The 25,987-nt window shown below is 32.5% G+C and overlaps 1 protein-coding gene across 1 annotated transcript in view; it reads left to right on the top strand.

The window, feature by feature from the left end:
* Window positions 1-678: 678 nt before the first annotated feature.
* LOC118188755 (uncharacterized) overlaps window positions 679-25,987 on the top strand; it is a 45,313-nt gene continuing 20,004 nt past the window's right edge. Inside the window, exons 1-2 of the mRNA XM_035359256.2 lie at window positions 679-879; window positions 4,840-4,986. Coding sequence (XP_035215147.1) covers window positions 793-879; window positions 4,840-4,986 — 234 coding nt within the window. The 5' untranslated portion in view covers window positions 679-792. The remainder of the gene's footprint in view (window positions 880-4,839; window positions 4,987-25,987) is intronic.

The following is a 25,987-nucleotide window of genomic DNA, read 5'->3' as shown; positions in this document are numbered from 1 at the left end:
TTTATTACAATTTGATTGTAAATGAGATTTTAAAGTTTCTTAATAGAAACCAAACTTTTATAAACGTATGCTCAAATAATCCGAGTCATTGTTTGAAAGCGAAACTATCATTGCAAATGATAACTGTTTAATACAGAGAAACGGTTTCATTGTGCAACTGCTGAGTAAATGTGAAAGGGCTCCGTAAATTTAAAAGAAACGTGAACGTTTTTCTCTTTGTTTACGGAAAAGAATTATTTGATTGCATCATTTCCACTGGCCAAAACTAACTTGGTTTCTTTTCCTTCATCTACTAATCCTGTCTTCTTTGATAATCGATAAGCCCCAGTTGCAAAATATGGAAATGCCGACAGTTTTTCTGTAGTTATCAGGTGATTGAACTCCAGTTAAAAAACGTCAACCACCTGTAACCACTAGGCGCTGCAATAAGAAATGACACATTTTTAAGTTCTAACTTCATAAAGGAAAAGAAAAATATAACTTCTTTTTTTAAACGGCAAAAAACGTCACGTGACCCCAAAGCGGGTGTGTGAGAGCCTCGCCGTTCCACCTCAGTCATCCTGTAGGAGGAAAAAAGAAAAAGAAGCCAGTTGCAAAATGGTAGAAATAAATATACAATAAAAAAGTGCAATATTCTATGGAGAGGTCTTTGACTGGTGCGCTTCGTGTATGTCCCATATTCACGAACTCGTCCCGCTTAGAAGCGAGTTGTGCCGAGCTGTAGCTCTGCTTTCCTTCTTCAGCTTCAGAAGAATTCAGTATCGTTAGGTAAGCTGAACTATTCACTCGGACATGATGGAGAAAACAAAAGTTGCGGTTGACGAAAGTTCGAATGTGGATTACAGAAATGATTCAAACAGTATAGTCAGCTTGCCACCGGTAAGCCTAATGCTTTAATTTTATTTACAAAATTTGTAAAGAAACTATGGGAAAAGTTTTGTAAAACAGATCGAACACGCACTACTCATCTTTGTAAATTTTATTATTATCTGGCAAATTTTCCTTTCTAACAGATAATGGAAAATGGTTTTAAGAATTCTATTTTTAATTTAACAGATCTGTAATCGTTCAAAAATTTGCTATCACAAATCTCATTCAAAATTTCTCGTTTTTATTAGTCATATAGCCACTTAATGTTTAAAATTTTCTTGTACGTTATATAATTTAGCCTTTTATTTAAAAAAATTATGCTGCTTAAAAGAAGTATAATAATAGGAAAAATAATACTGCAAATATTCAGTTCATTATTTTTTCATAATTCTTGAACCTTTGTTAGGCACACAATAAACTCACAAAAGTTTCACATACATGATATAATGTATCCTAACCGAAGTATCTTCACACGAAAATACGCCAGGAAGTCTTACAGAGTAAATATACATGTATGTATATATATATAGAGAGAGAGAGAAAGGGAGATTATATAGATATTTACATTACATCCGATTTTATTGTATACTTTTTTCAAACGTCAAAGAAATTTAATTGGTACAAGAAGAAGGTGAAAAATGGATTATTTTCTTTAAAAGTTATCTTTAAAGGAAAAAAAATGTCATAACGGAATAGAACTTAATTTTCTGAATTTTATTTCATATGTCTCATATAAAAATTAATTGTTTAATAGTCATTTTCTTACTATTTCTTATCAATATTTTGAAAGATTTTTATAAAATATAAATAAAAGTTATTTAATATTTTTCCAATATTTATATCCCCATATGTTTAAGCTTCTAATAAAATGCTGTCAAATTCACTGTGCTCCAATTTCCCTCTCCTCACTAATAATTTAAAACCATACCATTAAATGATTTCTCAAATATTAAAAAGAAATGACTCCAAAATTTTCCTAACATTATTCTTATGGCATTAAAAATGAATCTTAAAATTATGTATGAATAACTTTGAAAGTTGTAGCTTTTTAAAACTGGAAATGTGTATGTTCATCTTGTGAAAACCAGAAATTTTTTCCTTATAACTTATGAGTAACATCCATCGTACTGTTTCATGAATAATATTGCATTCATAAGTAACTAACTCTATTTTATTTTAAAATTTAACGAAGTTTTATAATAATTCATAAAACCATTCGCAAGCACACAAATTCCACAGAAAAGGTATCCCGCGCGTGCTACAATGTTTCCTAAAGCATTATATCTCTACATACAAGTATGTCCTGAAATCCAAAGTCGTAGCTAGGGTTTTCAGCGTCCAGGGATAAATGACCCCTACTGCTTGCCAAGGATGGAAAACATTTAATTCTAAAATGTCGTAACATCAGTTTGGCGTCCCTTGGATTCTGCACCCGGGGACAAATGCCCCCCTTGCCCCCCTCTAGCTACGCCCCTGCTGAAATCCCTAAGAGTGTGTCACGCTATTTTTCAATTTCAATACATTTTTGAATTTGTTTCTCCGATTTCCAAAGACATTCTAATGCTGATCAGTAGTTTCTGCAACTGAAATAACAAAACCTATGTGGAGAAACCAAATATTACTTCTTTGAGATGATGTGCGTGTTTGATATGTTTATCAAAAAAAGTACCTTTACAAATTCTCAGAAAAATACTAGATATGGACCTGAAATTAAAAGGTGAATGTTAATAAAGTTTCTTCATCAACATCATAATATAAAATCTAAAATTCTTTCGTTATTGTATTAAGTGTTCTGTCAATTGGAAAAGATTGCCATCTTCATCACATACTTTCTGCTTATATTTCAAAAGTGTAATTATCTTCTAAACAGCGTTTTTGCATATAACATACCACGAACCGTTTACAATGATGTATAAAAATTGCGCACACACTAATTTTAAAATCTGTCTCGTATAATAGCTGTGTGATAAATGATAGAGTTTCGCAATAAACCGTTTGTATAGCATTAAATTTATTAAGGTATGCAATGGTACTTAAAGATTTAAGAATGTTAGTATACCGTATAAATCAGAGAATTAAAAATGATATTAAAATTAATATATACTAGACACGTCCAGAAAGGTACTTCTCATTGGTAATAAGGAAAGAACCAAATGAGTTAGTTGAATAAAACTTTTTATTTTAAAATTCAACTTTGGGCTCTTATGTCGACATTTATGGCACTGAGGTACTTTTTATACTGGAAGACTGGCTTCTATTAATCCCCGTACACATTTCCGCCTTTCCAGTCTGCTGAGAAATGCAGTTACTGTTTGCTGAAATTCTTCATTGTCATTTCATTGTCACCAAAAAGCTTTCTTTAAAATAAAAATAAAAAAATAGAAAAACTGAAAGATTTCAGATTTTAAATTACATCCAAAGGGGCGTTTGTTTAACGTTTTATGTGTTACCGTTATTTATTAAATATCACGTTCTTTGCACTTAAGACACAAAATTCAGTTCAATAGCAATGTCGCAAAATAATTTTAAAATGAGCATATCTTTAGAATTTCCGATACACAGTTCTGCGCGCTGGAGATAAAAAGTTTTTTTTCTATACAACGTTGCCCTTGCTCATTTTGAAATCCTTGAGTTTGTTAAACAAAAATTAGTTAAAGTTTTACAAAATATGAAATCGATCGTAAAACAAATTCCAAATTTCAAATTTGCGCTTCCAGATACCCATATTCGGTGGAAGATTACGGTATTCAAAACTGGATGGCTCTAGGTACCGTTGTTTTATCAGAATGCCAGAAACATACATACATTTATGCAGATTCTTCATTATTTAATTTCTTCAAATATAATACAGGGCGATAATATTTGGTGGCAACAGTTTGAAAAGTGAAATGTACTTTCAGAGTGATTCGACTCAAAATCGCAAAACGAAAACAATAGTCCCTTAGGTTAAAAAAAATAATAAAATAAGAGAGCTATCCTTCACGGTAATGTGTGGCCGTAAATTGAAACACCCACAAAAAGTTTCTTCAGTAGGTTTGTGGGTATGCCAAATTTTTCGGTAACAATTTCAGCTCAGTGTTAATGCTTTGGTATTTGTGTGGATGCGGATTTCGGTGAAAAGTTTGTGAACATCCAAGCCCTCAGCGCTTACTATCTTTTCACTAAATCTATAATTCTTGTGTGGCTTGTGTGCTTTGCTACAGTGACCCTCGAGAAAGAGTTAACTGCATTTTGTGTGAGATGGCGGCATAAGTGTATGACGAGCGTATACATACAGTTATTATAAAACACAATAAATGGATCAGACTATGTTCTATAATCGTCTAAATCAAGCACTTTAAAAAGAAAAAGTGTTTGCGCAATTAATTTCTTTCCTTACTTTTTATTGCCGAACGGGTGGATGAAATCAAATTTAAAACAGGATGATATAAATTTTAAATCAGTGAATTTATTTATACGGATAAAATTTTATTGAAAATGGTTACAACCTTCTATTTTACCTGAATTTTCGTTTATTTTATGTAGCACACGAGCTCAAATAATGAGGAATGAGTTTATGTGCTATATAAAGCATCGGTTCTCAATTGTAATTTCCCCTCTGGGGGGGGGGAATGTTAGCCTTTTTTTTAACTGTTCAGTATTTAATTTTAGTTTATGAATATAAAAAAAAATACTTTCATTCAAGTTTTGGTATTTATCAAAATTTGTTGTATTTATCGTTGCTAATTTACAAAACATGTTAAAAATAATCTAAATAACTGTATATATGTATTTTTCAAATTTCGGAAAGGAAGGGACGGGATGATCTTCTAGCAATGGTTGAAGGGATGCGTAGGACAAAAGAAATTGAGAATCTCTGATTTAAAGTCAAATATATATATATTTCGTTAATGTTGCATTTACTAATTAATGCTAAGCTAATTAAATAAAGATCAATTAATTGTGTGTATTTTTCTTTACTTCTTTAAGGCCTATGACAAGCCAGTTTCAACAAAATTAAAAATAGCCCGCATCTTGTCTTTGACGCTTCTGGCAATAACTACCATTGTGGGCATCATGGTTTTGCTCGGTATTTACATTCATCAGGGATACCAGTGTCAGTGCGATAGAGAAACCGTGAGTACCTTTTTATTTCATTTATTTTTAAGTCTTTTTTCTGCTTATTAATTGATTAATTTAGCCAAACGTTGCATAATGATGATTACTGTAGCTTGGATAAAATTCAGATTGCTTTCATTAAGCATTTTTATTATATTTACCAGAATTTAATACTTTGTAAGGCATACACTTGGAACAGCCAGAAATTTAAAAATGTAAAATTCAGTTGACAGTGAGCTTTATCGTTATGATTTCGTCTCAAAGTGGTCGCTTTGAATATCAATTTCCTGAAATGGTCAGTCATACAGAAAACTAAACTCATTTGAAACCACTTGTTGTCATCTTAGTTATTTGTATTTTCTTTTTCAGTTGGCTTGCGGCTATAAGCTACTTGTTTGTGCTATGTACAGTTCAATAGATAGAATCATTTTAAATTTAAATATAGTTATTGATATGCAGACAAAACTTTTAGACATTATTTTTGATAGAATTATGAAAAGAGCATACTCTTTATTGATTCAGTGGTTAATAACTACCTTGATTCGTAACGCTAATTAATTACATATGAACACTTTTGTTTATTGTTTCAGTTCAGTAGCAAACGTTTGTCACTGAATAATGGATATATTTCGATTATTTTTACGTTCATTATGAATCGGAATTACCTAGCTTGTTCCTGCAAAATATGGCATGAGATTAGCCTTAATATCATTCAACCGTAATTCCTATGCAATGCAGTGACTTCCGCAACCAACAGAAAGAGCAATGTACATTTGAAAAGAAACACAATCAGAAATAAGAGGAAACTACTTTACAGGTGTTGCAATAAAACTCACGCATAGCAATTCACAATAAAAATATTTGTAGCTCATTGTCATATGTCTGTCATCAAGTGCAGGATAGCGTGCTTTCGAAAAATAGTTATTAAGTTAGAAATAAAGTTGAAAACATCAGACATTCTTGAAGCAACAAAAAGAAAATCCATAGCAGATTAAGTTGGAGAACTGAAATAACATTTTGTTAAAAATACTATTGTTCTCTTATGCACGGAGAATTGCAAATGAATAATGATGCTTGCAAATAACCTTAAAATTTTGCATTCAGATTATCAGTTTTATTCCGATGCATGAACTAATCTGCGAGGGACTGAGACAAGACAAGAATTGGAAAGCTACGCATTGCTCAATAACCTAATTTGCATTTTACTGTTCAAATGCGTTAAAAAAGACATTTTACAAACAGATGTCATTTAAGTCATTTCTAATCGTTCAACTCCTAGTTTACTCTTAGTGAACAATATTTGAGTAAATGAACGTTTATATACCCCAGCGAAATGAAAAATTAGTAACCTTAGCTGAACTTTTTACCACTAAAATATGAAAATTCTTGAGCTGAAAACTGAAAATTGATTTTCTGTGCAGGTCATTTTCTAAGCTTTTGGAATTTAACTACTGTAAGTTATAGTAACAGAAATTTTAGTTTCAAACTAAACAATTTTTTTTTACTTTGAATGTTTCTTTAAACTCTTCAGATACATATCCCCATTACTTAGGTATTCTTGTTAATCTATGCAAAGACTTTATAAAGTAGTTCTCCCGCCTTCGTAGTGTGGTGGTCTGCACGTTGGGCGCGTATTCCAGAGGTCCGTGGTTCGATTCCCGGCGAAGGCGTTGCTCATTTTTCATATCTCCTGCTTTCATAAAAATACTTAATGTCTCTACAGTGGCGCCCGAACTAAAAGGGTGGTGGATGATGATTCTCCACACCCAGGATTAGGTGACTGGGTCCTCTAAAACCCCAGTCGCCCTTTAAAAGGGGGAGTATATAAGGTATTTCTCCCGCCTTCGTAATTTAATGATCAGCACGCTGGGCGCGTATTCCAGAGATCCTTGGTTAGATTCCCGCCGAAGGCGTTGCTCATTTTTCATATCTCCTAATTCCATAGAAAAACTCTAATGTCTCCACAACCTTTTAAAATATACAAACTCTTTCGTATTATATTTTAATGTTTTGTTTATATATGATTATACGCTTACTTTTATAACCCAATGTCATGAGCTTGCTCAAACCCTCTTGAAGGACTGGTGGTAAAGCATTAAGTAATTTAAATGTTATGCCTCATTGAAATGTTACTTAGGTCTCGAGGTCTCTCTTCTTAATTAGCTCTGTGGCAACAGATTGGAGCATGAAGTTGCGCTAAAAGTTATTTTAAACATATGTGTGTGTGGTATTCTGAAATAATATACAGGGTGATCAGCGAATAAGCCCTGATTTCAAAATTCAATATCTCTACAACAAAGATCGATATAATTATGCGGTAAACTGTACTTTCATAAGCAAAACTGTAAAAATGGTGTACAAAAATTTAGAAAATTTATTTACGAAAATCGTTAACAGATGGCGCTTTGCGCTGAAAACTCTTTCTCTGAAAAGAGTAAAAAAAAAAAAACAATAAAGTGAAGCAGCCTTTGCAATCAAAATACAATTTTTTCAAAATGTTCACCGTTCGAAACAATGAGGTGGCGTAAACGAACAATGAAATTTGACATCACGTCTTGCAATGTCTCAACGGAAATGAAATCACATGCAACATCAATCAGCGCTTCAAGCTCATCTAGAGTAGCGGGATTGTTTCGACAGACAGTGTCTTTCAATGCGCCCCCAGAAAGAAGTCACAAGGACTCAGATCGGGAGACTATCGAGGCCACGCTATTCCTATGTCAGTAAATTGCGGATAATCTAACGCAATTACTCTATTTCCAAAGTATTCATGAAGAAAGCGAAAAACTTTATCTGTTCGATGTTTTCGAGCCTCATCTTGCATGAACCAGTCGATACCTGGTCAATCCTCCAACGCTAGTTGAGTGCTGACAAATTGTTCCAAAATTGTAACGTAAGGTTCAGTAGTTATCGTTTCTCGTACGAAAAATGGTCCGATAGCGCCTCTGGCGCATACCGCAGCCCATGCAGTTACTTTAGGCGAATCCAGTGCTTTCTCTTCACACAAATGATCATTTTCGGTACCCCAAAATCTCCAGTTTTGTTTATTAACGACTCCATTCAAATGAAAAGGTGCCTCATCTGTGAACCAGATGCAGCTCACATCAAATCTGTCGTTGTTGACCATTTTTTTAATCTGATTCGTAAAGTCAACCCTTTGTTGCACAGCTTTCATGGGTATGGCCTGATGACTTTGGATTTTGTATGGAAACAGCCGTAGGCTATTTTTAAATATTTTTTGCGTGCTCGTATACTTCAAATCTGTCTCTGATGCCATCCGTCGGATGCTTTTCCTAGGACTTTGCTGAACAATCCCAGAAACTTTGGCTGCATTTTCAGGAGTGACTACAGTTTGCCTAGGCCCAACATTTTCCTTTCGATCATCAGCCACGCTGCCAGTCCGTTCAAATTTCGCGAAGAGCATGCGAATAATTTTCGCATCGGGTCCAACTGAAACATTGAATCGGTTTTGAAAACTGTGACGTGTTGCTGTAGGACTGTGTTCTAATTGGTGAAATTCCAGAACCAAAAAAACACGTTGTTCAATGGAATACATTATTTCACTTTCTACGCTAGGCTTTTTTTTTCACTAGCCAGTAGTCGTTCTGATCCTTTTAGAATTCAAAGCACATTTTTAAAGGTTATTGATAGGTCATTGCGATTAGAGCGCCATCTGTTAACGATTTTCGTAACTAAATTTTCTAAATTTTTGTACACCATTTTTACAGTTTTGCTAATACACGTACAGTTTACAGCATAATTCTATCGATCTTTGTTGTAGAGATATTTAATTTTGAAATCAGGGCTTATTCGCTGATCACCCTGTATTATTAATAAATTGATGTGCACGAAGTGAATTGTTTCAACATTGGCTGTATTTTATATTTCAGTAATGCGTGCATTAATTTTGTGAATCATACTGTGTTTGAAATGAAGAGCACTGTCATTAAGGAGACAGCAGAGTGGAATAATACAATCGCCCTCTTTATTAAAAAAAACCCCTATAATCAGTTGTCTTAGCATATTATTTAAGCAAACCTACATTTCCAGATATGAATGACTTACGAATCTTTTTCTTGATATAACAGAACTTAATAATGTCACTGTTGAAGGAAAATTCAAGTCGCCGATAACCCATTTAAGAGAACTTGGGTTTAGTGACGATTTTCTGAATAAAAATCTCTTGGCAGTTGCAATTAATGTGATTGCAAAAATGCTTGGCCAAAGCAAAAGTATGATGGCACATTCTCAAAATTTTACTTTGTAACAATAATAACAAATTAAAACTTTAGGCCTTGCTCACAAGTAAACTACTTCAGATCTTTCACTAACAAACTGTACACACCGTATCACCAGTCCCCTAAAAATGCAAAGCAATTAAAATGTCACAAGGAACAGCTTGATAGTAAAAATTTTAATAATTTTGGACGGTTTTAAATACTAGATGGCTATTTAGGATTTAGAATTGCTTCTCTGTTTGGCGAAATTTTGAGGCTTTAATTGCCGATTTCAAAACTGCTAAACAGCGACTCAAATGGGCTGGTAGAGGAAGAAGATGGATGTGCTTCAGAACCGTCCTCTGAGGTATTTTCCTTAAAAATTGGGGTAGAACTGAGCAAAGGCATATTATCATCTGTATGGTGCCCATTATAAACGTAGTCTAGCACTCCTTGCTACGATAAAAAAATAAGATGGATGAAAACAGGGATAGATATGAAATACGAACATTTTCCGCATTTATTTTTGCCGTTTATTTCAAGCTAATATTCTGATTATGCAGATAATAATTTGTGATTAATTGTTAGATTACATGGTTTTATGTATTAATGGTAATTTATGTATTACATGGTAATATGTATTAAGAGCAAAGTCGTACTATCAGCTATAAAGTACCCAAGGCTCATGCCAGCGACAGACGCAGCTTCGCACTCTTTGTCACGTGGGTTTATTGTAATTAAGCCAGACAAGTGAGATTAGCCACAACAAAAGGGTTAAAGAAAAGGAGAATAGAGGCAAAAGTGAGCGAAACGTGTATAAGGGATTACCGTGAAAAGTCACTAATACTGATTTCATATTAGATCTGTTTCATGCACTATGTTATCCAAGAATTAGCAGATCTTACTAGAACTGCAGATGCATGATATCAGATTTTGTTTTACTCACAAAAAAATAAGAAAAAGGAAGATAAAAATTTGTCTTTATTACCTAGAAGCTTTGAAATCACAACAAAGCTTGCACTTTAAGAGAGTTACATTGGAAAATGAAGCAACAAATCGACAGGGAAACCCTTTCGATCTAGTAAAATTTTATGAAAACATTACTGAAATTCTACAATGGGCCAAAGTGTTGGATTGTAAAACTTAGCTAAATAAAATTCCTTTAATGAAATAGAAATAATGAACTTGTGTGAAAAATCCAGACTTCCGGTAGATAAATCCTAGGGGCTTTCAAGAATGTCTTTCAGAAAAGATGATTCCATCATCTCTGCTGCATCTTTTAACTGCGATTAAGAGCACTAGAATTTCAACAAATGAATGTACACATGTCTTCTCATAGATTAGTTTAAAAGTGATTCTAAGAAGAGCTTCATTTAAGCCCTATAGCAAATTGTTTAAAAGATCAATAGGCCCTCCTTTGAGTTTATTATGGTCTTTGAAAGGATGGCATTTGGCGAGGGACACCAAAAATTAACAAAGGAATTAAGAAGCTGTTAACCCAACCCCCTACCGATCTACAAAATAATGTGAATTGTGCAATATGAGCTGTAATGCATGTTGCATTCATTTTTCCTATTTTAACTGTAAAAAAATAATTTTCTTGTGTCAAATTAGAGTCTGTCTAAATATTTGCAAAGGAACAATACACCGGGTAAAAATCACTACAATTAGATTTGGTAAAGTGTGGAGGTAAAAGTAATTAGGTTTGCATGATTTGTCAGTATGGAGGATCACGCTCTGTCAGAAACAAAATTATGCATCCTTTTTTTTTCCCTCTGATTCTTTATGAATTATTGGCATTCGATAACAAAAACAAACATCCCAGCTGCATGGAAATGTTTAAGTGTGCAAGCAAACATTTATCTCGTAGTTTCATCCAAAAATACAAATTGCTTAGGAACTAAACTGGCTAAATGCTTGAACAAATAATGCCTTGAATGGGCTTCATGACTTCCTCGTTTCCTGACAAAAGTCATGCAAGCCCATATTCGCTTCATGTGCAACACAAGTGTTTTGATCTCTCGTTCCACATGACCACAAAGCGTATCAAGCTTTGCTGTTCTAGCGTGGCCTTCGAGAAACAAGGCCGTCCAGCTCTCTCGTGACGTCACCGTATGGAGTGCGAAGAAACCTTTCTTCTCCACTGAAAGCGAGCGATTCCACAACGCGTTTATTTATTAGTAAAAGCTAATTTTATGTTATTCCGATGTAAAGTAAACAGGAAATTATTAAATAAGTGATACTATCTTAGCATTTAATTAAATATCATGCTTTAAGACTTCAGGTATCTGAGCTTATTTTTCTTAACGCTTGATAAAAATTTTCACCTGGGTGATCAATAATTATTTATTTCAATCCCATTTTACTTTCTATAGTTTGGATAAACTTTTCAACACTTAAACGCTATAATGCAAAAATGTTATGCTTTCTAACTGAAAATACTGCACATTATTTTTCATTTATAGATAAAAATGAAAACTATGAATAAAAAGAGCATTTTAAAAGAACCCGATTTTTCTTTACAGCCTTTTCTAAGTAGTACATAATTTTGTCAGTATGGCGATAAGATAAAAGAACGAGCATTTTCGGTTATTACATTTATTTTTTAAAAACAAAATCTAGTGTAAAAAAGGTCTTTTACAATAAACTAAATATTAAAAAAGGCATAGTTCATCATTTATTTATTGGTATAAATAATTTAGAATGTAATTTTTTATGATAATTTTTAATGCCAACATTATTTTTAAATGGTGTTACTGAAAAAATCCTGTTCATAAAAATAATTATTAAACTTACAGTGAGCAATATTCTTATAGAATAGAATCAAATTAGAATCAAATTGAATTCTTATAGAATCAAAACCAAAAATCTATTTTAAACTTTCACAGAAAATTACTTTAGTTTTGTCGGCTGTCTTTATTAAATAATATTTTGATTAAGATATGAATTCTTACTATTATCTGAATTACTCTTTAGCAAAATCTTGATATATCCACATTAAAATTTATGAAAATAATAATTAATTTTTGGGCTCTCTAGATTGAAAGTTGTGCCTGTAACTATGTGCGAGTTTTGATATAATTTTTTGAAACGGACACACTACAGAATTATAAATTACATTTTAAGTTTGCAAGGTAGTTAGCCGAGGTTCCCACATCTCGTTACCGAAGTGCACGTGGTAGAGCCTATATCATATCAGGGAAAGTGCAATGACAGTATAGGATACCGGACGTCCCTTGCACAAGCACTTCATCCCCCCAGTATATTTTATCTTTTTAAGTATTTATTCTGTTGCATCTAATTGAAACATCATATATTTTATAGCTCTTCCAAAATTTATCATTGCGCTAATGTGTGAAGTTTTCTTTTTTTTGTTAGTGGCTCGTTATCTTGAATTTTTGTCATCTTTTTTTTAACGGACTGTTGTTGCAATAAATCATTTCTTTTCTTACAATAGTTATTGAGCATTGCATTTGTTGATGATCAAATTATCATTTTTAGAGCTTTTTCAAACATATGCTCATTTTCACAACAATCTTGTTTTTCTAAAAACTGTTCCTTCATTAGATATTCTGATGTTACATTAAATGCTGCTTTCTGTTGATCTTGAACTTTCCAAAATTCTTTTTCGAAATCTGAACACAGTTTTTGAATTATGATATAATTATAGAAAACAAAATTTACTACATACTTTGACGGATAAAAGAGTTTACCACGGTCTAACATTTTGAAAAAACTGAAACTTTCATCAAATGCTAATTCTTTTTTTAAAGAAAGGTAGTCTTCACAAAATGAGCATTGTAATTTTTTAAGAACACTCCTAACACAGTATCCTGCTAAATATACGAACACAGGCAAATAACTTTCAGCTGCTGCTATGTCTTCATCAGATATAAATATATTTAAAGACATTTCGTTATCATTTTTTTCGTGTTCTATAAAGTTTTCTGCAAGACTTAAATCATCAATTTCTACAATTCCAACTTTTTTACTTTTTAACTTTATTTTCATCAAAGACATAAGTCGAATTTTATTTTCAATCTCAAATATTTGGCGTTATCAACAGGATGAGGATATTTTTTTCTAATCATGACAGCAAAATGTTTCATTAAATCTTGTAACAGAAGCATACAGTATTCCAAGAACAGTTTTGTTTAGATTTTCAAGGAATACACAAAAAAACGCTATTTAAAGCAAAAATATTAATATAAAAAACGTAATAACAAATTTATAAAAATGAAATTTTAAAAAAAAATAGTCCTATGTTTTATAAACAACTGGTTTAACAATATTTTTTTCCAAGTTTTTTTAATAATTTTTTTTAGATATAATGTTGATTACAATTTTCAGAATAAACTTGAAAATGTGACAAAAAAGAGTTGAAAGGGTAATGTGTTTCCTTAAAATATTATAAGCACACGAATTTGAATTTTTAAATGAAAAACATTATTACTTTCATATCTCTAAAACTTAATGACAAGTGGTTTTAAAATAAAAGTCGAGATAAATTAGATATTACAAATGCTATTTTAAGTTCCAGATTTTGTATATTTTCCCGATTATTGCTTTATATTAAGCACTGAATTTTCTACTGAATATTTAATCTGCAGTATATGAAGTAAAATTTATTATACATTAAATAATACTATAGTATTATGAACTTAATTACCCATTAAAATATTCACATGCAATTTATGAAGCAACATGCATTTATTAAAAAAATTATAGAATTCACTTTAAGACAAATTGCAGGAAACAAAAGCTTATTATACTGCTTATTTACATTGGCAATGATTTATTATATACTTTTATATTTTACACTAGTTATTGTTTACTATTATATTTAACACTAGTTTTTCATTGGAAATGATTTTGGCTTTAAAAACAGACATATTAAACATATTAAATATTTAATTTTTCTTTGAATATCAATGAAATCATAAGAATAAAAGCTCACCCTGCTATTTTTAGTTGGAATGAAGTCCTTTCGCTTTATTGCACGGATCCACTTTTCTTTCAGATCGGCATCATTATTAAAAGCGAAAATGTGCACTTTAGGTCCAGATTTGTAATTGCCGTTAAATCGCGGCACTGAGCACATGTAAGGCATTATATTGTTTCTGGAACCACTCACAAATTGCCAAAAACCTCACATTTAATATATCCAGCTGCAGGAAAATCAGGAATGCAGTTAATATCTCAAGATTTTAGGTCAAGAATTTCAGTTCAACCTCTTCTTTCGAAGCAATGGCGACTGACAACCTTTGACCCAGCGTTGCCCTCACCCCACGAAGGGGTGCACTCTTCACCCCAAGAAGGGATGCACTCTCTGGAATGACGTCACACGCTCAACGTCACTGAGCTGTAGAGCCTTGTTTCTCGAAGGCCACGGTTCTAGGGGGACTGAAAGCATCTTTATGTTTTTTCTTTTAATGTTTAGGAGGGAAAGTTTCGCTCTAAATAGAATGGTGATAATAGTTGTATATCAATAAAATCATCTTTTCTTTAAGCCATTAAGATATTGCGTTCATTTTGTACGTGCAAATAAAACGATTATGCAAAATAAACGCAGTGTCTTTAAATTTATGATGCCATAATGATTATTATTGCTCACTTGTTAGCAAATGGAACGTGACAGGAGCAACTGAAAGTAGATAAATCTGTTTAATAATTAGCTTTTAGAAGATGAGCTAAATTTATTAATGCATTTTTAGAAGATAGTTTAGAATATTATTCTTGGAAGATGTCTAGTACTTTATGTACTAGTTGTATTAGTTTTAAAAGTAATTTTTTTCTATTGTTTTTACAATCTAATTGAGTGCTTCGTTGTGAAAGCGATAAGCACTTAATTCTTGGCGATATTTGAAAATTGCTCGTTACAGACTGGTCCATTAAGTATTGTAGGACTGGTCCATTAAGTATTATGCTTTGTAAGACTGGGCGATTAAGTGTTGATTAAGTTTTGCCCATTAAGCAAGGGAGTCGCTTTAATAAGGAAGTACTGCTGCTTTAATCAATTAATAATTAATTTTTAAAATTTGAGATGAAAATTTCCTGACCCCAGGTAAAATCAAACTTTAACCTTTGTATTCTATTACGTTCCTCTCTTTTAAAAAACGTAATTCATACATTAACAAAGCGGTGATTGAGGTACAGAAAATTTACTTCAACACTATCCAGAAACATATTCATTTCATAAAAGTTACCTTGACCGAAAGTGATCTCAAGTTACAAGTTTTTTTTTGAATTGTTAAAACAATTTACACTGAATTTTACACATTATTGACACTGAATGTTTTAGGATATGTATAAAAGGTATCGATAATGATAACGTTTTCAGAGAATAAATTAGGTTCACAACATCTTTCACTATACATGTAAAACATGAAGATTTAATGAGATATTTTTCATTATTTTAAGGGTAATAGCGATTTTTCATCCTGAATGGTCACCTAATAACATTTCTCCTTCTCGGCAAATTGAATTTGATATAATAAGAAAACTCAAAATTAAAGCCCGCTGGTGTCTAATCAAATACTAGCTGATCATCGGTGACATCCATCTCCATTCATGACGTCAGATAATTTAAGAAATTTTTATTTATTTTTAGTTATTTTTAGTTACATTGATTTTCCTTAACGGTAGGGGAGAAATAATGAAAGGGTTAATTTCTTTTCTAAATAAATTTTTATGTACTTGCTTGGTTCACAAATTTTCATCTCCATACGTAATTTTACTTGCATTATTGTTTTGAAAACGACATATCTCAATTTCATGATGGAATAAATAGAGACATTTATAGTTTTTCATCAAATGTAATGTAAACAAAGCTATTTTTACATGAAAGCAACAATCTTCTGGTTGGCATGGATTTTATTTAAGATTCTATGGATTTCGAGGTCATACAGGTACGGGTCCATCTTCATCAGGAATAAAGAAATCTGCAACGAAGGGAAAGTGACAATTTTATTAATACGTAAAAGAAGTAACGCACACGACGTTAATTCCAGTCCAGTTCCTTCCTAACGCTTTTAAAATTCTGTTAGCTTAATTTTTCAATTTTCCTTACTATTTTTGTCGATAGATTGCGGTACCTTCTTGTTCGCTTTACGTCTGTTGAGTATAAATACAGACAGTGTGCAGACCACCATACCACGAAGGCATGCGGAGAAGGCGGGAGAAATACCTTATAATTTAAACAACTTTTGTCACATAAAAATACTTCCTTAATTAAACGGCAAAATCAAGTATTGCTGACTTTTCCAAAGTGAGTCAAATATGATTTATTATCGTATTAAATTAGAAATATAGTGAAGTGATTTTATCGTGGAAACCAACCTACCTGCGTCTGAAAATGGTTAATATTTTTGGAATATATGTAAACAATGATTTTGAACTTTCTTAAACTAACACTTACACAAAAGAACAAACTGCCTAGGATCAAAGGTAGAGGTCTTAGAGAGATTTCATAGCATTTTAAAATTCCTTTTTCAACAAAAATATAACGCCTTTTAATATTTTCTGAGAATGCTTAAATAATGGCATTTAAGTAGATCTGTACAATTTTAGGGACATCCAGTACAAATCATCAATTCAAATTTACTTACAAAATCATTTTCTGCAATCAAATAATAGATTTACTTAGTGAATACCATGTAGAGTCATTAGATTATTTTGAATCAGGATACGTGAAAAATGTGCAGTGCGCTCGCCGGGAATCGAACCCTGGACCTCTCGAATAAGCGCAAGATGGGCTTCTAATTACACCAGGAAGGCATGAGGAAAGGAGAGAGAAAATACCTTGTATACTCCCCTTTTATAAGGACAGTCGCCAAATCTTCGTAGTGACGAGTGGTCCACCACTTTTTAATTCCTTCTTGGTGCACCATCTTTTAGTTCGGGCACCAATTGTAGAGTCATTAGGTTTTTTTTTATGCTGAGAAACGTGAAAAATGATTAGTGTCCTCGCCGGGTTTCGAACTCTGAACTTCCCGACTACATGTTGAATGTGCTTCTATTTACATCACGAAGGCATGCGGAAAGAAAGGTGAAGATACCTTATAACAAAAACTATTTTTTTTTTAACATTAGCTTAAATTAGAATAAAATTACGTATTTTCATGCCTTAATGTTATGGTTATTGACTTAATTCTTCTGGCATAGTAATAATATTATTGTAAGAATTTGAAAAACTTAAGAAACATGTAAAATTTTCCTTATAAGAACAGAATGTCTCTTTAATCTCGTGTTCCTTTCATATTATTTTCAGTTGTAAATTGTGGGAAAATTTAAACGGTAATAAGATTATTATTATCAGAACTTCCTAGTGCTTGTTTTTGCTTTTCCTCTTCCTGTTCCTCCTCGCTTTTTATATTCATTCTTATGATTTTTGCTGTACCATTCAACACAGGTTGATAGAAGGAATTAGCTTTTTTTTTTTAAAAAAAAAGCACGTTTACATGATGAGAAAACAACAAGGAAGTATCTAACTAAATCATAAACAATCTACTCTTGTTATTTTTTAAAATGGGACAAAATGCTACCTCCTTTGAAAACAATTTACAATGAGTTAAGAATATTACACTTTTGGGGACAAATTTATGCCGAATGTATGCAATTGCATTAATCTTAAAATTTCGTTTGCAAGCCTAGAATAGTAGCTAAATATATAATTTCTAACTTTCTGCTAGTTATACATTTACAGCCTAGAACCAATTATCGTCTTAGAGTTAATTAATCAGCTTACAGCTAATTAACCAGCTCAGCTAATTATAGTAAAAGCTGATAAATTAGACTAAAATTAATTAGAGTAAAAGCTATTACTGCAATTAATTGTTACTAAATATAGCAGCAGCTGGTTAAATAGCTAATTAATTAGAGCTAATTAATCAGTTTAGATCTAATTGATATGCTACGATGCAGTCAAATGCTACTCAATTGAAAAACAATTTGAAATGGAGTTAGAATTATTATACTTTTGTAGACAAATTTATGCAGTTGCATTTGTCTTATATATAGTTTGGTCAAAATGGCGTGTATTACTGAGATCCGTGGTTCGATTTTCGGCGAGGGCACTGCTCATTTTTCATATATCCTGCTTCCAAAAAAAACCTAATGTCTCCACAAAATTTACGAAGCCGGTAGAAATTAAGTAGTACTCTAGCATCCATGTTCTAATCCAAGTATTCTTTTCTCGCTTTCTACTCTCCTAATATGTTGCCAATTCATTTTCTTATGCAAAATATATTGTTACAAAGATGTCAAAAAGCATAAATGTAACTGATCAAATGCGGGTGCGAAGATTGTGCCAATTAAGTTTCAAGTTTTAAGTTCAAGAAAATGTTATGCCAGTAATAAAAGAAAGTGTTCAATAGGCCTCGATTACTGCTAAATCTTTTTGAATCAGTTTTCATCGGTAACATCTTTGTCATCATCAACAATGATCCCAATACGTACATCAAAGATATTTAGGCCAATGACTACGATAGTTTACAAAAAGTACGATAGTTTCCATTAAAAAGTGAAAGGTACTTGGAAGTTTTCAAAGATTTCTCTTGCAAACATATGCGTCTTACATTACGTTTGGTTTACTTGCCATCGTAAAAGTTCGCTCAAAAGTTTTGGAAAAGCTACGATAAAGATGCTTCTGTGGTCAAAATTCCAAAGGTTATTTTTATAAAAACTTAGAACAATAACATAATGCAACATATTTTACAGAAACACTTTTATAAAAGTCTTTTCAAATTTTGGAGCCGATAAGTTGCACTACAGTGCCATTTACCGTGTACCTTGCATAGCAATTAGCCAGCTTTCACAAGCACACTCGGCGCATAGGTTCGAGTCCCGGCGAGCGCAATGCTCATTCCTTCAGTTTCTTGACTTCCAAAAAATCCTAATGACTCTACAGTGGCGTCCGAATTAAAAAAGGTGGTGGATGATGATTCTCCATCACCAGGATTTGGCGATGCGGTCCCCTAATTCCCAGTAGCCCTTTAAAAGTGGGTATATAAAGTATTCCTCCCGCTTTCTTAGGATGTCTTCGTGGTGTAACGGCCAGCACATTCGATGTGTACTCGAGAGGTTCGAGTCCCGGCCAGGGCATTGCCCATTTTTCATCTCTCCTGCTTCAAAAATACCTAATGTCTCCACACTTTAAAAAATAAAACAGATTTTTCTTTACGTTTATAACTCTTCTAATATTCCTGTTAACACATCGTGGAACGTTAGCTCAGAAGGGTTATGAATTTCATTTTGACATTTTGCATTGGCTCACTATAAAAGTCTGAATCACTTTTCAAATTGTTGTCACTAAATATTACAGCCCTGCATTATATTTAAAGAAATTAAATAATGAAGAATCTGCGTGAATGTATGCATGTTTCTTGCATTGCGAAAAAACAACGGTACCTAGAGACATCAAATTTTTGAATAACCTAGTCCTGCACTCTAATATGGTCATCTGAAATCGCAAATTTGGAACTTGGATCTGGTTTTATTACCTATTTCATATTTCGTAAAACTTTAACGAATTTTTGATTAATAAGCTCAATTTCAAAGCGATTCATAAACATTAACACCGCGTGCATCTTCAAGCACGGATAGTTTATGCGCGAGGTTTCGTTTTTTGTGATACTGCTGTTGAATTTAATTTTATGGTTTAAGTGCGAAGAACATATTTAATAAGTAGAGGTAACTCACAAAACGTTAAAAAAACACCCCTTTGCGTAATATAAAATCTGAAGGAATTCAGATTTTATTTATCTTTGTTTTCGTTGGTATTGTTTTTGAAATACAACTTTTATCTAGAGTGGAAATAATGCATACAAATCACTCGAAGCAATCAAACTAGAAATATATACTTCAAGAATGGTCCACAAGTGCATTAGGCCAAAATCTGGAATTCCCCAAATGTTTGACTGTTTGATTGCTGTCCCCGCCTTCAGTAAGCAGGAAAAGTGAGAGTCTAAAAATATCTAGTTGTACCTAAAAATAGCATTCAAGCTGCAAAGTTCATTTTCGACCGACCTGTTCTTTATCGATATTGATCCACTTCTAGTACTAGATTAATCCACCTGCTATATTGGGCACAAGGAAAGAAGAAAGTTTCATCAAGGCAAGTGAAAAGTGGTTTAAAAATTCGACCTAAAATAGCAACACCTGCGGATCACACGCTGCAGCTGATAAACCGGAATTTAATATGAGGAATATGCCAGTTTAGCACTTAGCACGTCGTAAGGGAGCACCATGCAAGGATTCTACGTCAGAGATGCGATGTTGCTAAACAGGCTGTTTTGTTTTGCTTCACCTTAAATTTCCTCTCAGTCAACCTTAGGTAACTTTAAACATAAGGGTGCGCAAAAGATTTAAAATCACTTCAAGTAGAAATGCCGGAAGGGTACAATAAATATTTTATAAAGCCTTTTCTTTTCGGAAAAGATGCATCAAATTTGACACTTAAAGCCCTTTTAGTGAGGAAAAATAAATATTTCCTTTTATCATCAATCAAAAATGATAAAAAAGAAAAAAAATGTGAAAGCTTTCAGATTTTATACTACGCCCAAAGGGACGCTTTTTAACGTTTGGTGTATTACCTTTATTTATTAAATATCATGTTCTTCGCACCACAAAATAATTTAAAAAAAGCATAGCTTAGTATTTACGATACACAATCTCGCGCACTGGAGATAAAAATGTTTTATTTTTCCGTATAGTGTTGCTATTCTTCGCTTTGAAATCGTTGAGTTTCTTAATCAAAAGCTCATAAATGCTTTACAAAATATAAAATAGATAATAAAACAAATTCGAAATTCAAAATTTGGGCTTCCAAGTGCCCATGTTCGGTTGGATAACTACGTTATTCCAAATTTGGTGGCTCTAGGTACCGTTGTTTTTTCACAGTGCGAAAGACATTCATGCAGATTCTTCATTATTTAGTTTCTTTAGATATAATACATAGCGATAATATTTAGTGGCAACAGTTTGAAAAGTACGAGTATACCAATGCAGAAAGTGAAACGACGCAAAATGCCGTTTTTGAGACTAGCGCTTTAGGTCTAATACTCCTTTGGGCTAATAACTCAGTGAACTTTCTCTAAAACGATCATCTCAGACTGGTGCAATGTCTCCATCTGGCAACACGCGACCCGCATGCAGCCTCCGGAATAATTTTATATGGACCGCGAATACATTTCTTTTAAATTAATTAGAAGTATTGTGATAAGAACTTGAAGAAAACGAGTGTTGTTATGATAAGACTTTTATGACTTGCAGTTCAATTTTACATTGTTTTCATTATCATAAACAAACATGAATAAGGCCTCAGAAAATCTATAAATGCAGTTAAATAATTCGTAAATGCAATTTTCTCGGCTTTGCACGCTGTGCAGCCGCTACTTTAACTTTACGCCTTAGATTATTTGAGCTGGCTTGTAGTTTAATATTAGCCTTAGACTACTGATCAGTGTTTAAACTGATTTGATTGCTTTGATTTAATTTGCATCGCCATAAGCAGTGGTTGTCTGCAGCACAAGCCGTGTTCTTTTTTTACAAATCCAGTTCAATAAAAGGTTATTTAAAACCTTCGTATGTTATAGTCGTACTATTGTAGACATTACGATAACCCGTTACCTGTCAATTAGGATTATAAGACTAAAGTTCCAGGATTAGACCAAGTATAACCTTATAACAATTGCCCGAGCTAAAAGGTAATAGATGATAATTCATCACTAGTAGGATTTGGCGACTGGGTCTCCTCATCTCCAGTTGCTCTTTTAAAAAAAAAGGGGGGAGAATAAGGTATTTTTTCCTTCCTTTCCACGTATCTTCGTGGTATCTTCGGGAGGTTCAGAGTTCGAATCCAGGTGAAAGCATTGCACATTTTTTACGTTTCCTGCAACGATATAGTTTAATGATTCTACAAATTTAATATCGGTTATAAATCTTATCCAAATATTTGAAGATACAGATTTGATTAACTTGTATTCGTATTTGACAAAAGATAAATACCCTCAGTTACGAATGTTTGCAACAAGAATTATCGCTTTATTACGAATAAATTTATATGCAAACAGTTTCTCTTCCGCAGTTGTGACAGTTTTTTTCACGGTTATGAAATTTATCAAACCCATCAATCGAAAAGCCATGAGATGTTGTAGTTGAAAACTGTGGCAAGAGCTAAGGAAGTTTATAATTACTTTACATGCAAATATATGTATTTTTTTTCTGTATGCGTCAAAGAAAATTTTTGAGTGATGAAAGAGTTTGAATAGGTTGTGCTTATTTATTCTCAAGTTTTAACCCACTTGGGAAGTTTTTGTAATTTCTTTAACTGAAATTAAGTTATTTAGGGATTAATTAAATATATAAGAATTATTTGAAACAAATGTCGGTTGGAAAATTCAGTTTTAGCTGTCAGTATGTTCGAATTACAAAGTGTAACCAATGAAAATTCCTTACAGATACCAACCTTTAGATTTCAGAACCTTTAGAAATACGTATAAGTTAAATTTTTTTTTCTGATTATTAGTGCAGTTTGAATTTGAGACTACTGACCTACAGTTCCAGATTATTTTGGTCTTTTGTGAAGGTGGTCAGCTTGGTTACGCGATGTTCCAAATTGATGTTATGGAAAGGTGCTTGACACGAGAGCATTTACTATCTGCAAAAAGAAGTCTGAAATATTAGTTTCGAAAATTCTTTCCGTGATTTTAACAAATAATCAATGCTAGCTAACATAATATGGACTAAAAAAAAGTACACTTTTCTCAAAGAACAAAAATTGTCTGTAGACTTCCATGCAACAAATGCAATTAAATTTGCTAAGAGGGCGATAAAGCACTCAGTCTTGTATCACAGAAAAATAAACATTGTTTTTCCATAGTCCGAGATTTCGGATTGATGAACTGTTAAGCTATCTATAAAGCAACCTCAAATACACAAAAAGTAATGTCTTAATTCTGTACATTCCCTTATCTGAATGCAACTAACGGGAGGCTGATCTGAGTCTCATGATGACTAATTCTAGTTTGAAGACGAATTACTGTGCTCAGTTGTAGTTCTAGCACTAGTTGCAGACAAGAATTTGGAGTCAGCAAGCAGACAAGAATTCGGCATTTTGTAGCCTTTCACTATAAACGGCGAATCACTTTTTAAATTGTTGCCACCAAATATTGTCGCCCTGTGTTACATTTAAAGAAATTAAATAATGAAGAATCTACATGAATATACGTATGTTTCTCCCATTATGAAAAACCGAAGGTACCTAGAGCCATCAAATTTTGAATAATGTTATCCTCCACCTGAACATAGGCACCTGGAAGCCCTAATTTTGAATTTCGAATTTATTTTACTGCCTATTTCATATTTTTTAAAACTTTAACGAATTTTTGATTAACAAACACAACGATTTCAAAGCGAGTAATCACAACTCTGCGCGGAAAAAAACATTTTTATCTCCAGGGCACCAGACTGTCTATCGGAAATTCTAAAGATATGCTGCTTTTAAATATTTTGTGATAATGCTGGTTTAAGAGCTAAGAACATGGTATTTTATAAATAAAGGCAATACACAAAACGTTGAAAAAGTCTCTTTAGGCGTGATATAAAATCTAAAAGCTTTGGCATTTTATTTATTTAGTATCTACGTTTTAACTATTTTTCCGTTTGTAACCGAAAAAATAATAATAATAATAATAATAATAATAATAATAAAAAGAGCGGTCTATGGCGATTACCTATGATACTAACTTACCCGGCATTTTGAAAGGTATCCGTAGATATAAGTATACATCACAGAGAGTTGTAAAATAAAAAGGCTCAAGGGAAAATATATTGGGTAAGTATTCATCTCATCAGATCGATAATTAAATTAGAAAAATTTAAAAATACTGATTTTTATAATTTTGCTCATGAAGGTCATCAAAATGGTGAGTCTCGTGGATCTAGTGTTAAATAGACGTTTTGGTAATTTATTAAGCCAGCTTGTACCTTAATATTTAACTGTGTACGCTAAGACTACGGATCAATGTACTCTTAAATAGACAAACCAAATCTCAACTCTCATGGCACATTTCATAGAAATCTTACTTTCTTTTCTTTCTCATAAGCTTTACTGGACAATAACCAGAATGAGGATATCACAAATCCGTGTTAGATACCTCAAAACAAGGTTTTTCGCTTAGTTTCGTGTCGTCAACTATTACAATAACAGTTAGTTACAGAACAATCCCCACTGAAAAAAGACGCATTATTCGTCTTGTAACGGGCCAAAGAACTTTATGGTATAAAATTTCACACATGAGTTATATTTCACACCTGAATCTGTACTTCCGCATGGCAACTTAAAGAAATGCTGCGTTATTTTTAAGATGAAATGTGAAAGCTGATTAACTGCTAATAATAATATTTGGTAAACAGTAGCTTTTATCTATAAAAGTCTACAACATCTCTATTATTATCTGGCCTATCCCTATTATTATCATTGTTAAACATTTCGTCTACTTGCTAAAGGAAAATATGAAATTTAAAGCTTTTTGAGACACAGATTATTAATTGTAAATGAAAGCTGATAAAAATTAAAGGGTATATCTCGTTAGATTCACCTTTTTTTCCTCCAATTATTCATATAGCGTACCGTTAAAAGGTGCGTAAAAATATTATTTTTTAAAAAATTAACCATAGACACATAATTTTAGTTACAGGGTTTTCAAAAAGAAATGCAAAATAAAACTTCGCATTTTATTTTAAAAAGCCCTGTCAGTAAAATTCTGCTTTTTTCAGTGATAGACACATACACGTTTCGGCAGACGTTTCGAGAGCATTTGGGCTGACGCCGCTTTGGGCTACAAATATTTGAAAACAGCATACCTTTAGAATTTCCGCCAGACCATCTCGCGCGCTGAAGATAAAAATGTTTTATTTCGTAGAGTGTTGCACATGCTCTGCGTTAGACACAAAATTCAAGAAATGTGGATGACTTTCTCAGTTTGCTTTAACATCGATTTTATGCAAAATAATATATTCGAAGTTCGAAATTATTTTTTTCCGATGTTTCTGGAACATCAAAGATGTCAAACCTTCAAATAAACTAGTAAAACTTTTACACAACTCTACGCAGTAGTAAACAGATTAAATTGCATGACGTTACACTTCCCAATAAAATTTCTGATCATTTAAAGTCGTTACTTATCGTGATGTCATTCCACTCCATCAATTTTGTCCGAAACGCAAGGAGCGAAAAACATTGCATTTAACTGTAGTAATCTGAGATAAGATCTTTCATTATTTTTCTATATTTCGTTTGTAAATAATTTAATAATTATTTTCATTTCAAGACACTGTAGTTCCGTTACCCATTTTGGTAAGAACTGCATTTTCACATTTAGAAAAAGCTTAATATGTCAATGAAGGACAGTAATTAAAAAATTATTATTATTACCAAAATTTCGACAAGAATTTTTTCCTTACTTCACAGACGGATGGTAAAAGTAACAACACTGCAATATTTACAATTTGGTACAATTTGTTCCAAAATAAAATGAATCAAACGTTAGATGATAAATATACACTAGAACCTTTCTTGAGAATCAGGGATTCGAAAAATTATAGAATATAAAGAATAAAACTTCTGGTTAGGTGAAATTCGAGCATTTTCTGTGAACCACACGGTGTTCTCAAGCAGGTAATTAAAGCTTTCTGAAATCCTGGCGCAGGAATTCTCGCAAAATGTTTAAGCAAAGTTATTTAACTGTATACCTTTGATCTCTGTAAATAGCGATCTAGATTTTTTTATTATTATTGTTATT

The sequence above is a fragment of the Stegodyphus dumicola genome, chromosome 1 (genome assembly GCF_044657685.1).
Source record: "Stegodyphus dumicola isolate Sdum_Otavi_A_Nest chromosome 1, ASM4465768v1".
Lineage (NCBI taxonomy): Eukaryota > Metazoa > Arthropoda > Arachnida > Araneae > Eresidae > Stegodyphus > Stegodyphus dumicola.
The sequence above is the reverse complement of the archived record's forward strand: the minus strand, read 5'-3'. Positions and strand labels throughout refer to the sequence as shown.